Source organism: Leiobunum rupestre, chromosome 4 (genome assembly GCF_980474605.1).
Source record: "Leiobunum rupestre chromosome 4, qqLeiRupe1.1.hap1, whole genome shotgun sequence".
Taxonomy (NCBI): Eukaryota; Metazoa; Arthropoda; class Arachnida; order Opiliones; family Sclerosomatidae; genus Leiobunum; species Leiobunum rupestre.
This window is the reverse complement of record NC_143387.1, coordinates 54,943,598-54,959,715: the sequence shown is the minus strand read 5'-3', so window position 1 is coordinate 54,959,715 and position 16,118 is coordinate 54,943,598. Positions and strand designations below refer to the sequence as shown.

General features: G+C 41.2%; 1 protein-coding gene across 3 annotated transcripts in view; it reads right to left on the bottom strand.

The window, feature by feature from the left end:
• Positions 1-16,118, bottom strand: part of LOC149948333 (uncharacterized) — a 104,862-nt gene that overhangs the window by 2,905 nt on the left and 85,839 nt on the right. For 2 of the 3 annotated variants that reach the window (XM_090173311.1, XM_090173312.1), the window contains 17 exons: positions 13,873-15,200; positions 13,408-13,542; positions 12,795-13,341; positions 11,060-11,372; positions 9,005-9,368; positions 5,587-5,763; positions 5,096-5,201; positions 3,935-4,193; positions 3,782-3,868; positions 3,518-3,719; positions 3,292-3,452; positions 2,947-3,227; positions 2,699-2,878; positions 2,473-2,592; positions 2,238-2,400; positions 1,710-1,885; positions 17-293 (listed from right to left, as the gene is read on the bottom strand). In XM_090173311.1, the coding sequence (XP_090029437.1) occupies positions 17-293; positions 1,710-1,885; positions 2,238-2,400; positions 2,473-2,592; positions 2,699-2,878; positions 2,947-3,227; positions 3,292-3,452; positions 3,518-3,719; positions 3,782-3,868; positions 3,935-4,193; positions 5,096-5,201; positions 5,587-5,763; positions 9,005-9,368; positions 11,060-11,372; positions 12,795-13,341; positions 13,408-13,542; positions 13,873-15,200 (4,876 nt within the window). The remainder of the gene's footprint in view (positions 1-16; positions 294-1,709; positions 1,886-2,237; positions 2,401-2,472; positions 2,593-2,698; positions 2,879-2,946; positions 3,228-3,291; positions 3,453-3,517; positions 3,720-3,781; positions 3,869-3,934; positions 4,194-5,095; positions 5,202-5,586; positions 5,764-9,004; positions 9,369-11,059; positions 11,373-12,794; positions 13,342-13,407; positions 13,543-13,872; positions 15,201-16,118) is intronic. The other variant, XM_090173313.1, reaches the window with a different exon arrangement.

Here is a 16,118-nt window from a genome sequence, read left to right as displayed (position 1 = left end):
AATATTACCATATTACCAATTTGCATCAGGGTATAGTTCCACCTAACAACATACGTATCTCCACAGTGAAACTGACCAAGGCTTTCAGATACAAGTTGCCTTCTGTCATACTCTTGGATATGCCACATATCGAGCGATGTGGTTGCAATTTCATACAGGCGTCTTTCTTCTTCATCATAATATTCTAAACCACGACCCAAGTGACTGCCTTCGAGAAATAAGTCTGGTTCTGGCATTTTCCAATTCAACATTTCATTCGCATCAAATGCTTTAAGCTCTGAAATAGGATCGGTCTTCGAGAAGACCCCGAGTATTGGTATATACAGTAATGCCTTGTTATTTAGTATTAGCAACATTAGTATTCTAAAGTTAATAGGCAAATGGTTTATGTAGAAGCTTTTGAAACTACTTTTCATTATTTATCTGGGCGCAAAATATTCTATCTATATATGCTAAACAAGTGTTACAAAGCAGTTTGGGGCTTGGAAAGGTTTTGTAGGTTCTAAGATAAATTAAGGCAATAGGGGAACAACAATAGCAACGTCACTATTTAGAAAGCTAATAAGGCTAGTAAACAAACAGATAAGATTGACCAAAGAAGTTAGGATGGTACAGATACTATAAGGATTAAATGATTAAATTTTACCCCTTTATTATAGTATATTTTACCATCCACAATTTTCAACCTGAAGATAGAAGTAAATGTATGTGGATCGTAGAATACAACATACAAATGGACCACCTACGTTTTGTTAATTATCTTAGATTAATTATTAATATGAATTACGAAAATTAGTGCAATGTAAAATGCTTTCAGTGTATCATAAGATAATAGAAATACATGGATACACCCATGTCATTGATATTTATTACAGATCAAAATTTGCATAAACTTATTTACTTTTTTAAATTAACAAAATTTCTCACAACATTCATAATGAATGAGCGATTGATAGAGAAAGTGAAATAAGGTAACAGAAAATTTTACAAGAAGCGGAACAAAGGGTATTTCTTTAACAGAAGGCACTAATGCATAAGATTGAGGGAACTTTTAAGAGAAGAAATAAAGAAAGCTACAATAACATTGATTTACAAATTAAATCAAATTGCCTTTACTCTCTCACATTTATATTATATATTTCTTTCTCGCTATATTTTTTTTTGTGACTTCAATAAAGAGTGGGGTATATCATGTATAAAAGTATTTCAAATAGTTTTTACAAGCCTTTTCCCAAAATTGTTTTTGAGGTTTAAGTATAATCTTTTTACTAAAAGCACAATTTTCAGTGGGATTACTGGATATAACTAGACGAATTCAGATTTACAGCCGCGTCATTTAAAATCTCAAACTCCAAATGTTTTGGTATTTATCAAAAATGACATTGAAGGCACAATGTTACAAGTTAAACTTGCGTTTTAAAAAATGTGTACACGAAAATAGGCTAATTATCACGATTGCTATGAAATTCAATCACATTAAACTTGGATCTAATCGTGTCTAATATCAAAAGTCATCAAACTGCCGAATAAAAATGACATTTGTAACTTATGATGCATCACGAACATATTCTACACATCAAATATGAGGATATACAGAGACGCATTTATTCTTTACCAGACTCGCTCTCGCTGGCTTCGGTGCTTTCGCTACTACTAGTACAACTATCGCCATTGCTACCCACCACCTCCTTATTATCACTACTCATTACCTTGTTGTTTTCATCCGCGCCATCTTGCCCTTTGACTTTTATTATTCTCGTTAAATCTGGCCAATCCAAAAACTTTTCCCGGAATAATACAGGTTCCATATGTTGGTTTATTTTCGCAAAAACTACCCAGGAAGGACGAGAGGAAGACTTTCTTGGAAGAGTTGGTTTGAATTGATCTGTAATTAGAGAACTTAGCTGTTAAAGTCGGAATTCATAAACGTTCAACGCATTCTGTCAAGACGGGAAGTAGTCTTTAGCATGAATCCCCACCTTGGCAGAGAAACATTGAATTCCCTCATAGCACTAATCATATTCTTTTAAGCACCTCTTCTATCATTAAAAAGAACAAATATTTCGATCACAAAAGCTATAAAAAATAATCAGCTAGGCTAATACCCTTGACACCACCGTAGGCCCAAGTCATCGAGCAACTTTAAATGCCTTTAAACAGGTGGCTGGGTTAAAATTCTATTGAGTTTATTTCAGTATCAAATTTCACTAGTTTTACATACTAAAAAAAAGACTTACCACATTCCATTCGTGGACATAGAGGGTTGATATCACATTCATCATAGTCATAACCATTATCAAAGAGCTCTTTCGCAAGCCTCGCAACAGTCTTCCGCTTCTCAAATGGAGCTAATTTTCCATTCCAAACATAAAACTCACTTCCAAAATCGAAAACAACAATCTAGTGAACATAGAAAATGAGGATAAGGATAAAATAAAATTTATAGTGGTTCAAATTCAAATTAAAAATTACCTCATTGGAATCTAAAATTTCAATTTTGGGAAGAGAACCCCAAGCTTGCTCATGGGGTATCAAAGCTTCATCTTTCAAAGTATAAACTTTATTCGTAGCAATAATTTCAGTTTCATAAATCTGTTAAAAGTGTGAAAAAACCCTCAAAAACTTTGGTGTCTAAGTACTTTTGTGGTTGACAGCATAAACTAGTTTTTAAAAAAAAACTTTCAAACTGTAAATTTACCTCATCTTCGTGAGGTGAACCAGCTTTAAGCGCCTCTTGGGAGTCATCACCAAGAAGCTTGAAAAACTCCTTAGATTTATCTTCACATGGCGCTTTTTCATTGTCAATAAGTTCAAAATCAGCCGTCCCTTTAAAACATAGATCTTTCTTCTGTTGTATGACACCCGCAACTTCTTTGACCTACAAATACGCAAATATCTCAATCTCCGAAACCATTAACGACGATAAATATTAAAAGAGAAACCTACTTTAGAGCTCTCAATGACATTTGTGAACTGCCCTAGGTAACATATAACTCTATTTGGTGTGACTATCACATAGCTGTCTCCCAAGTTAACCGAAGACGGTACAGCTTCGACAAGCCTGGTTTGGACATGCCGTCTGCCTTTGACTTGAATCAACATAATGTCGCTATGTGGCAATAACGGGCTGGCTTGCACGGCGCCTTTTCGAAGAGCAACCGATTTGAAATCTTCCGTGCTAGCTAGGCCCGCTAAGGCAGACAGGCACTTGTTGGAAGTCTTGGACACTAAAACGGAAATTGCCTTTAAGTTGGTAAAGCAACAACAATTAAGTTATCACGTCTCAATTACGTTGTTCAATTTGTAGCCTTTTCACTTCCTTCTCAGCTACCCCAGTTTTAACTTCGGTATATTCCTCTTGTAAGTCTGTCCTAGACGCCAGCGCCTTTATGGGATTTCGAGACGTAGCTGCGTGACGTCCAGCCTTCTTAACCGTTCGCTTTTGAACTAGACTGCGCGAGAAACGGTACAAAATTTCGGTAAGGGACAAAGCCTAAGAAAGGAGCAAAGCGCTTACAGTTGATGCGACTGAGAGGACATTTCTTTGAAAACATCTTCGGTGATGTCTATTTTTTCGTGATCGATTCTTTGGACCAGCCGAGATTCGAAGAAAGAACTGAAAGTTTCATTATCAGCTTTTGGCACAAGAACGCGAGATGGCTTCGTCGTTGAAGTATCCACTTCATCGTCGGAAGACGACGCGTCGGTAGAAGATAAATCTGGTAAGCATAAACGGATAATGTGAAATCTACGTTGACCTCTACGAGAAATAATCTAGTACCTTTTAAGGCTTCGGGCATTGATTTGCTTTTACTTAAGGGAGAGATGCCCATTGGAAGGACTTTAACAGCGTTCGCTATACACTTCGCTGTAATCAAAGATGGCCGGAATTATTATACATGTATCCCCATACGGGGAATGACCATAAGCGTACCTTTGGAACTAGAGAAGGCAACTGGTGTGGGAATTTTCTTTTTCCTGTCTAAAACGGGCGTGGTGTGAGGGGTATGTCCTCTACTTCCGGGAGCATTCGCGGTACCGTTTCCCGGTGCTTGGACGGACGTTAAGGGGTGACCCATTTTACCGGCGACTGTGAATTTAACGGCATCTTTCTCTTCCACCCTTTGCTTCCATTGCGTCGACGATTCTTCTAATTTGCTCTTGAGCGCCGATATGCTTTTGGACTTTTCAATCTGAAAAAAACGCCCGACAGCAACGAAACACCGGTATCAAATCGGTTTTCGGTTCACGATTACGCAACGCGACAAAAAAACCCAATTATAAAAACAACGAAAGAACTAGTCAAATTCGACATGTACCTTCGCAAGGTCGAAAACCATATTACCCCCGAACTAAATAATCGGGGTCGAAAACCAATTTACCCCCGAACTATAAATCAAGGTCGAAGACCAATTTACCCCCGAACTATAAATCAAGGTCGAAGACCAATTTACCCCCGAACTATAAATCATCGGGGGTCGAAAACCAATTTACCCCCGAACTATAAATCAAGGTCGAAGACCAATTTACCCCCGAACTATAAATCAAGGTCGAAGACCAATTTACCCCCGAACTATAAATCAAGGTCGAAGACCAATTTACCCCCGAACTATAAATCAAGGTCGAAGACCAATTTACCCCCGAACTATAAATCATCGGGGTCGAAAACCAATTTACCCCCGAACTATAAATCATCGGGGTCGAAAACCAATTTACCCCCGAACTATAAATCATCGGGGTCGAAAACCAATTTACCCCCGAACTATAAATCAAGGTCGAAAACCAATTTACCCCCGAACTATAAATCAAGGTCGAAAAAAAATTTACCCCCGAACTATAAATCAAGGTCGAAAAAAATTTACCCCCGAACTATAAATCAAGGTCGAAAACCAATTTACCCGCCGAACTATAACATTACATTACAACAATAATATTAATTGTTCTATAAATTATTATAAAGATACCGAGCACCGTTTTAGTCTTTCTTTAGCTATCACTGCAAATTTAAAGTTTCTTCAATACAAAAATTTTGTAAAGTCACCATGAAAATATTTATAGCACAATTCCAAAAAGCAAGTACATTTTTACTACTTACCGAAACTGGACTAGTTTTCAACTCGACGATTTTGGTATCTTCCGGTTTCGTTTTCAAAATTCGTTTCTGCCAATCTTCGGTTCCGCTACGCTGAAGCGCGGCAAGCCTGCAAATATATTTCACCTCAAAATTGCACAAATTTCACGCAGTCACACGTTAAACTACCAAGTAACAAGCGAATTAACAAGCACTCAACATCAAAGAAATGACAGAAAACGGAAAATAATAAAAAGTCTCAACGGAAAAGAGTTTATTACGGTACAAAATGTAAAAAAATACGTATAAAAGGATTTTTATTTCGAGTGTAGACACAAAGAAAACAAGATATTTGACAATAGAGAAAACGAAGAGAAACATGCGGAAAACGAGTGTTGGTTTATAAAATAACAGAGGTGTTGAGTAATCGAGGAAATTAGGAAGAGATTCAAGATGCCAAAACAGTCTACAGAGTACTACCTACGGGTTGAGAGGACACGGGCAAAACTCCCTACCTATCGGCAATAGTTCCTTTCTTGGAGGAATCCTTGTCCTCGGCCATCAGCGACGGTTGAGTTAAACTTCGTTGAGGTGGAAGCATTTTCTGCCTGTCATTGCGAGGCGTCGAAGAGTTAGTCTCGGACGAGGTTTCGGAGGAGTCGTCTTTCGAATGATTTTGAAGTGATCTTCTGCTAAAATAAAGAAACGGCGCGTTAGACCACATTAGCGTTCGTAACCATCCTTATCCGTACCTTATCTTTAACATAGTAAGAAATATTTCGCGTCTTATTTCGGAGGATCAACCATAATCAAGCGATTGGTTTGAAATAAAGGGTTAAAATGCGGGCTACGACGTGGGGGACTGGTAGCATCTCGTGTGGGTGGACGAACTTAAGGCCACTGCCCGAAAATACCTCAAAATTTCGAATAACATTAATCCCACGTTTTAAGTTTTAGGCAAAGGCGTAAAGGCGCCCACTTCAGTACTGTCAATTGCGCGTTTACCAAACTGAGACAATTAAATTCAGTTCTCGGAAATATTATCAAACATCGAACGGGTTAATCACCGATCATCGAAACAATAACTGCTGGATCATTTTTAGGACTAATTTAATTCTTTCGTTTCAAGACTAGATGCAATCTAAGCTATTTTTCCTCGTGGTGTTACTTTACCGAAGCAATGACTTGGTTAAATGGATAATTTAAGGAAAACTAGGGTCGAAATTACGCATTTGGAAACTACGGTTTTAGGAAATTATAAAATTTACTTAATTTAGCTTTTGGGAATGACGCTTTTCGTAACTTTTGACATGGAATTTAATATTAATATGTTTAAAACTAATTCAGGGAAAAATATTCGTTTACTTAACAGACATTATTAAACAAATTTTAACTTCTATAGAAAAAACGACAATTTCCTCCTAAAAATAAATTCTTGGATATAAGCTAGGTTTCTTTCGTCTTAATTGGTTGAATTCAGGGACAAATTCATTTAACCCGCTAAGCGAGAAACGTAAGAATACAGACTAAATCTAGTTCCGTCCACTTAAACAAATTACGACGGAAGAAACTAATTGAAAAACTCACGAGATTTTCGGGCGAAAGGCTAACCGAACTCGTCCGTCTAATGCTTTATCGTTGGAAGAAGTACCCCCCAAAAAAAACGAAAGCAATAGAATAAGAAGATTATAGGGGCGACCACAACGGTTCGCCTAATAGGGTATAAAAAAACCTCATAGATCGCGCGGCAGCAACAAAGGCACCATTTCAATTGGGGAAACCTTGAGCCGAATTCGGGACGTGATAGAGCCCGATGAATCATATTTATAAAGGATCCCGCGTCTCAAGGTAATTTTTCAAAATTTCACAAAGGTTGTTTTGGCTAAAAACAGACCGGATTTGTTTTTCTCTCTTAATTGCGCGCTTAGAAGTAACGTGTTTGATTAAATTCGTTTTCTGTCTTAATCACTAACGGGTTTGATTAAATTCTAGATTAAATTAGAGAAACCATCTGTCCAACCTAATCTAGTTTAGTTAGTTAGTTAGTTAGTTAAACTTTCCCTTCTGGTACGCGATAAATGTTTAATTTTAGTTTATTAAACAATACAACTAAGTCGAGGGGTTTTGGGATCAGATACTTGACCTTAAACTATCTTTTCAAAAATGTGGTTTAAAAAAGTGACTTTTTATTTAAAACTCCGAACAACTCCTTCCGCGTTGAGTTTGCAAGTTCTCTCCCCACTGGTTTAAGGGGTTTCCCCCGAGCTCTTCGGTTTCCCCTTCCATAAAAACTTGTTGAGGTTAGCGGTAATAGTTAGTGTAGGGAGCTGTTGGCTCGATCGCGTGGCATGCAGGGCTTGCCACCACCCTCCTACGCATTGTAACCCGGCCACCTGATTTAAAGGCTTCAAAAGTCGCTTGGTGACTTAGGCCTAAGGTGGTGCATTGCGTATTAGCCTAGCTGATAATTATTATTATTATTATTATTAAACATTAGAAACAATTGAATAAGAATGCAACTGAAAAACCAATTCCTCCTTAAATATATTGATTTAAAAAAAAATTAAATTTGATTTGTTTCAATAATATAATATGATAATAAGTGATAGTTTTTTCCCCCCATAACTCTTCTATATAAATCAGGTGTGCCTTACACGTAACTAACCAATGACTTAACATAACCGTACATTGCAAAACGCGATACACGCAGTGATAGCTATATGACCCAAATAACGGTGTAATAGTATACGAAACCAATATAGATACCTAGTTGAACACAGTAACGCCAGCGTGCCCATTTTGGGCGCCTCGCTTATGACTACACCGGCCACTTGAAACCACAACAAACCCCATTGCTAGTAAACATAAGCATGCGCAGACTGCAAAATCGACACGTACCTTCTGGGAAATCAGCGAATACAGAGAGAACCTTCCACGAAATAGGATTGTTTCGCGGTAAAAAGCGATCTATACAACCGAGGACAATTTTAAAAACAAAACTCGTACATTGGAGAGAGAGTCGCTTTTAACGGCGTATCATCACGCGCGACAATATAAAAATAAATATATTAGAGCGCCTTTTTAAAGCTACGGCCTATAATCCATTTAATCTGAGGGGATGAATAATGTAAGTCGCTCCACAATACGATGTTTATACAAGTACGCCAGATTTCTCTCTCCGTCATTGCTCACGCGAACGTAGGACCCGGGAGAAGGGAGGGGGGGGGACACGATTTTTCTCTTCCTAAATACATCCTCATGGCTCTCCCCGCTGCCTGCCTCTTTTCAACAGGTGTCAACCACGTACGTCAGTGCCAGTTTAGCGACAGGCCGAGCGTCAACTCTAGTAAAGCCGTGAGCCCGTGACGGAATCAAGGCAGAATCAAGGATTCTGCCGAATTACTTTAGCCTAATACACTTTATAAAACAGAGTTTTGGTAAAGTTTATTTTCGGTGGAAAAACCGTTCATTTTGGGATTTTACTTAACAGATTCTATATTCGGTTTTATAAGCATTGTCTGAGAAGAGTATAAATCTAGAGCAACAAGGTTTGGAACCCGAATCAATTAAGTACTTAACGTCAAGACCAAAATTTAATATAAACAGACGTTCCAAACGAACTAGCTTAGTAATATTTATAAAAAAATACACGTTCTCATTGCGAGAGTGAAATGACCACTTAAAGCTACGCCAAACTTGGTTTGAAGTATACAGAATAGGCCATCTCGAAGCCCGCAAGATAACCACATTTCTTAGAAAACGGATCTCGACTACTATCAGGGTCGCGTCACTGACTAGGCAATATAGGGAAAGCATAGGGCCCGAGAAATGCTACATTCGTGCCCAGTTAGAAATCTTCTGCCAGGTTACTACGATGTCCGCCAAGCCCACCTGTCGACTCTTTCATCCACCGATAAGTTTGCGAGCGCTCACCTTTCGTCTTTGTGTCTAAGCGAAGCGTTGAGTCTCCTCTGAACGGCAGGATTGGTGATCTTCTTGGGCAAAGAGGGCGAGACGCGTCCCGTAATTTGGTTGATGACGATGTGGCTCTGTCCTCCGGCGAGGACCGTCTTGTTGGAAGCGGCGTCGCTCTTGTCCGGGTTTTCCTCCTCGCTCTCGCTTTCCTCGGAGCTGGAGGAGTCGTCGCTCGAGTCCATCTTCGCCCGTTGCCTCTCGATGACGATGGGCTTGGTGGGCGCGCGCGGAGTGGTCTCGCTCGCAACGACGCCAGCCGAAGTTCCGTTTACTTTGGAGCCACTCTTGGCGGATGCGCCGGTAGTCGAGGCTTTCGAAACACCTGCGAAAATAAAGTAAAAACTCGTTCGAGTAGTCGTACAAGTCTTTATCGCTCTTTTATTTTATCAGTCCCGCGATAATTCTTTGGCTGAAGCGCCAGATATTAAGAGCTTAAATGGATCTCGCGTTGAACAGTGAAAACAGCGGCGCTTCTGCGACGCGTTATTTGGACCAAACGCTAACGCGTACTGGGAATATCTAAATGTGTAGACGTAGCTTTATTGTTGGAGACTGATTTATACGTTCCTCCTACGCCTTTTCTAGAGAGGGCTTAAACTGACTTATATTAGGGAGTAAAGGCTGGTTTTCACTACGGTAAAAATGCCGTAAAGGCGAACGGCGACGCAAAAACATTGTATTAGGCCTAACGAGATTTTTCTGCGTCGATGCTCACCGTTGTGGCGTTTCGCCTTATTAAAAACCTAGGAGCAACAAACACAGCACCCCCACACAAGGAGAACGCAACCCGTCAGAAGTCGCTTTAGCCTGCTGCCGTCGGAATCGTAAAATTAGGAAGTTGTCTTCCCCCCCTTACCGTAAAACGTTCAGCGTAAAGCTTCGTCCAATGAAATTTGTACACAACATTGTGCTAGCGTGTTTAAAGGCTAGCTGCGTTCTCCTTGTGTTTGTTGCTCCTAGTTAAAAATCAACTTTAATGCAATATTTTTCCATCGACGCTCGCCGTCACGGCGTTTTTGCCCTTTACGCTACGATCAAGTACTATTTCCAATCTCCACCCACACCCTAGACACGCCCTTAATTCAATAGACGCAAAAATTAGATTTTAGATTTTCTAACTATTGAAAGACCAATGTTATGATAGAATTTGCCATTGGGAAATCGTTTTTCGAATACTACTTAAAAAGTTTTTATTTCGTTTATTTACACTTAACTCTGATTATAGATGGCATTATTTCTGTCGCGGTTCGCTAAATATAAACGCAATTTAGGTGCTTCAATAAAACCAGCTCTTCAAGGAAATTGCCAAGAAGTAATATTTCGGAGAGCCAGCACCCGCAAGTCACGTTTTATGAAGTGCTTGTGGAAATGATGTATACCATACGGGTGAAAAGTTTCCAACAAGTGTTCACTTTCAACCCAGTAGATTCTTTTTTATAATTAAGGATTATCAAAAACACGACGTTCTGTTTACAGACCTGTGAAAAGTTTCCATTATTTCAACAAACACTATATAAAACAGTAACTTGCAGGTTCTGGCTCTTAAAATATTACTTCTTGTCGATTTCCTTGAAGATGTTTTATTGAAGCACCTATTCTCAGGTTTATCGTGAGAGTGGCCTATTTCCATTGTCACGATATTATGTCCGCCTTGAAATTAAGACGAGCATGGAAGGCACGTGATTATTTACCAATCAGGATCGTGTGGTGTTTAGCGTAGTGATCAGTGACGTAGAATTATTATCTGACGTCTATTTTAAGGCGGAGCTTAGCTACGACGTCAGGAATCCATACCTCTACTTGGAATGCTCATCGCGACAGATTTTCGTCTCGATGTGGCTGACGGTTTTTTTGACGTCATTATGTTAACTTGGCAAACAACAACGTGAGAGGGGAGCCAAAGCGGTCCGAGTGATCTTACCATACGTGACACGGCAGGATAAGCATTCCAAGTAGAGGTATGGATTCCTGCCGACGAACGAGCGAGCGGGTGAAGAAGAGAGGTGAGCGTACCTTTGAAGGCGAACTCGTCTTCGATGGCGGCGATGGCCGAGACGTCGTCTTTGGAAGCGAGCAGCTTGGCCGACTTGAGGATGCTAGCCGCCAAGCCGCCACTCTTGGCTTTGTTGACTTCCTCGCTGGTGATGGGCTGCGTGCGGAATCGGGAACTGTTGCCCCGAGATCGTCGGACGGATGGCCCTCTGATCAGCTCCGGCTTCTCCCGCTGTTCCGCCATGGACTTTTGAGTGAAGAGTTTCATTTTCTCCACTAGGCTCAACCTGGACGGCTCTTCCGTCGGTGATGATAACTCTTTAGATTCTTGACTCTTTCAAATAATTTAAAACCAAAACGGCCTTGTTAATAAATATACGTTTTCCCACGTGTTTTACCGTAAGTCTATAATTATCTTCCATAAGTGTGTCGGTTAATCGAAATTATTACCGATCTGATCGGATGAGCGCATTTAGCGACAACAAGGTTCGTACAAAATTTCCGGAATTAAATTCCCTGACATTTCCAGGTTTTCCCTGACCAAATTGCCAAATTTTCCCTGACCATATTAGTAGAATAAAAGAATGGTTTGAGGTAAAAATCTTGAAAAAGATGGTCTTTTAAAAATTTATTTGCCTGATTTTTCGGGGTCACTTTAAAATTCCCATACTTTTTGGTACCATTTTCAAATTCCTTGATTTTTCCAGGTCGTGTACGAACCCTGGACAAGGCAAAGAGCGCGCATAAGGCCTTAGTCCATCGAAAACGTGTGCTCATTCTAGATAGAAATGGTAAAAGCTTAAAAGCCTTGGTTCATAAGCGGGAGATAGGGAAATGACTTATGTTAATCAATTATAAACTTCTGGTCATAAAAAATTTAAATTTATATTCAAACGCTTTCTAACTAATAATAATAAGTAATGAATTTAATATCCCCCACGCTAATTTCTTAATCATAGTCTGTTTCGCCAATGATCATATATTACATCTAAAGAATGGAAACTCTCCGAGAGCTGTTATTAGTCTTGGAAGTGTCTTTGGCAATCGTGCCCGAGAAATCGCCTTTACGAAAGATTTCACAAGCCTTATTGGAAATTGAATTGCTTTCAAAAGTATAAAATAACGTTTACTTCGGCGAAATAAATGATACATTATTGAGGTTAACGGTAATAGTTAGTGTAGGTTAGGAGCAATAAACACAGGACTGCCCACACAAGGAGAACGCAGCCCGTTAAAAGTCGTGCATTTTCTCGCGTACAGTTTTCATTGGTTTGACGCTATAGCATCCGCTGCCGTCGGAAGGGGGAAATTCGGAAGTTGTCTTCCCCCGCCCGTAAAACGTTCACCGTAAAGGTTCGTCCAATGAAATGTGTACACAACACTGCGTCAGCGTGTTTAAAGGCTAACTGCGTTCTCCTTGTGTTTGTTGCTCCAGGGTTTAGAGAGCTGTTGGCTCGCTTGGCATGAAGGTCTTGCCACCACCCTCCTACGCGCAGTAACCCGGCCACCTGAATTTATGGCTTTAAAAGTCACTTTGTGATTTGGGCAGAAGGTGGTGACAAGGGTATTAGCCTAGCTGATTATTATAATAAAATAATAATAATAATTATTGTTATTATAAAAATAACAAATATAAACTTCCGGTTACGTAATCACTCGGTGACAGACTACCATTATCCGAAATCGATCAGTATCATACTTATTTAAAACGTTGCTTATGTTAAAACCAAATCAGTATTTTCCTCCTACAACCAACCTGGGAGGTATTTTGCTCATCCTTGATGATTTTGACAGCCTCGTGCACCTCTTCTTCCGTGACGGGCTGCGTCTGCGAACGCGTCAAACTGCGTCTCGCCAGGAATCTGTTCCTGGCGGCGCTGTCTCCTCCGCTGAGACGGCGCACCTCGACGCAGGCCTTCGCCTCTTCGGCCTTCTGCTGGAACAAGGACGTCTTGGCTGCCACGCTGAGTTTCGCCAGTTCGTCGCTGCTGGAAGTCTCGGCGCCGTCCGCGGAGGCACCGTCTTCCGACGTCCGTTCGCCCTTCTCGGCTTCCGCCAGTTCTTCGACGGTGACGGGCAGCGTTCTGTAGCGGGCGTTGTTGCGTCTGTCGGCTCTCTTCTCGAATTTGCGTCTTCGTTCGGAACGGTAAGGTTTGGGGTATTCCGGTTTGGCGGACACCACTTCCGGAGGCAAGGGCCTCGTAGCCACGGGTGTCGGCTTGGTTTCGCTGGGGGCTTGTTCGAAGATATTCAAGGAGGCCTTTTTCATAATCAGGGCCCTGAAGGCCTGCACCGATTCCAAACTAAGAAATAGTCGACGCTATTAGGATTGGAACGTATCAGCTGGATTAATAACTAAAGTTAATTACTTGTCGGTTTCGTCAACTTCGACTTGAGTTACTGGTTGGGTCCGGTAACGAGGCACATTGCGACGGTTGAAACGTTCTCGTAAGACGTGACCCGAGCTAAAACCTTCAGAGACCTTCAAACCTCGGCGAGGTGCTCTGAAATTAAAGGTTACGATCAGACATTTAAACTTTGCTCAAATATTTATTCATTTCAAATTTTTAAACATTTTACTGATTTTTGATATTTGGGGGTAAGAAATGTAATGAATGATATGTCAATCAAGCCCAGAAATTGTTATTCTGATCTTAATTAGGCCCACCGTTTTTTCGATCGCCAAACACATTACAGCTGGGCCGACTCGGCGAAAGATGATAATCGATCATATCAAAACGCGCATTTCCGCGGACACCCCGTAACTACGGAACAAATACTTCAAAGTCGCTTTGGTATCCTTAAAGCCCTCTCATATAAATAAAACCGCTTACTCTTTGGCGGTCTCCGATTGGTCCGGAGACACCGTGGAAGACGATTGCAAGGAGTTGAGCTTGGCGAAATCCAAATCGGTCGTTTTCCTTTTGAGGATGGATGGAAGCGGCTGGAAGGACACGGGTGACGATGATTGTCTGAAGCCGCTGACGATTCTATTGCAGGAAGAGTCGGCGTCCACGGATCCGCGTCTGTTGACTTCCGGAGCCGCCGCTCGATTCAAGGACACGAGACAAGAGTCCGAGACGATGGCGTCTTCGGAATTTCTTCGATTGGCGACGCGCGTCGACGAGCCGAATCCTCCGCTTTTAGCGCCTCCCTTTAAGATTGAAGGCCTCTGAGAGGTCTCGTCGCTATCTTCGGTATCGAAAGACTTCTTAAGTATGGACTTGATGGCTTGATCGCCGGATCCGAGGTCTAACTTGGTTCGGGTAAATCCTAACAAGTCAACGCTGCCAGTTTCGTCCAAACTGCGGCGGGACTTGAGAATGGGTTTGGGTTTCTCCTCGGAGGAATCGTCCTCTCCCTGTTTCTTCTTCAAGATGGGTCTGGGCTCGCCCCTCAGCACCGGCTCGAATATCTCCTCTTGGCTAAACCTCTTCTTAAGTATGGGTTTGGGTTCCGACGACAGTTCCTCGACCGAGCTGCGGTTCTTGAGTATCGAGTGAACGGGGCTGCCGCTTTCTTCGATGGAGTGCTTTTTGAGGATGGGATGGACGATTTCCCACGGATCCTTCTCTTCGGAGCTGCCGCGTTTCTTCAAAATCGAGGGGTGCTTTTCGAGTACTTGCGCCGCTTCTTCTTTGGACTCTTTAGACGCCGCCGGTGGCGATCGCGACCCTTTTAATATACCTTGGACGTCATCGTCGATGCTACGTCGTTTAAGTATGGTATTCTTGACGTCGGTTCCTACGGAGGACTTGGCGGGCTCTTCCTGGTCGGACTTAAGTACCGAGGTAAGTGGCAAAAGGTGGATTTCGGACTTGGGAATCGGGGACACGGTGCCACCCCTGCTTAAGTTTTCGGGCGGGGTCCTGAAGCTTTCTTCGTTCGAAGTGTCGTCTTTAACTCCGTCGTCGGAGGAAAGTCTCGAAGATGGGCCGTTGTTGGCAGCGGCGGACGTACTCAACGGGTAACTCCTGGTCGTCTCGGTTACCGACTGCGTAACCACTGGCGGTACGGGACTGGCCCTCGGTTGCTTGAGGACTTCGGGGATGTCGGGTTTCTTCAAGGCCCACGGTTTACGATGAAATCCTTCTTCGTTCTTGTTGGCGCTGTTTGTCCTGTCCGACGACTCTTTCTTCTTTGGATGGGATTTACTTTCGGGCTGAAAAAACGAAAATATTCTTGAGAAAAATGACGAGAAATACCCTCCGGACGCCATGCTTAACGTGGCGCGTTTGATTATTACAAAAAGACCGAGCGCTTAATTAACACGTTACGCATTCCACCGATAATAATCGATAAAATCAAGGTACTTGTACACGGCGTATACACCGAATATTTACGTTATAAATGTTCACTTACCGAGCGTGTCATATTAGTTAAACAATTTAATTTTAAATGAAATTAAATTAATAAACGCTAAATAAATAACAATGCTAGTCAATAATAATTAAAAGTTAATTCATTAAATTTTATCTAAGTTAAATAAATAAACACGAACACTAGACTAGATTAATATAATAAATAATAACGTTTTCCTTCGCGCTAATGAAGGATTGCAACTGCGTGAAATTGTTCCCGAATAACGCGCGGAATTATTTAACAACATCGACTATTTACGCATTATGTTGTATCGAGATACAAGGTCAGGCAGGTAAATAATGGTTGGAAATAACCATAGAACGTATGTCTAGGATTTTTCATCCCGTCTTGAAGTAATACCTACTGCGTAAATAATGTTATCTCGACCATACTAGTGTATTTTTCTCGACGGACCTTGGATACTACCAGACTTCTTCCGACTAAACACAACCCCAGAGAAAGTAGTACCGTGGGAAGATTCTACTATCAAGGGAGGCAAAGTACCGAATTGTTCCCGTTATCTGTTTACCAAAAAACCTCCAGTAGACTTACAATGAAAAATATTAATTTCGACTCGAAAATATATCTTTTTTGTTTCATTTCGAATAGTAAAAAATAGACAGGTCAAGTAAAGCCCACGCTATTCACGATAGAAAACTATCGCTACGCCCTCTTTTGGCCGTCGTCCAAAACTAGGTTTGCAATGTTTCCTCCGTGG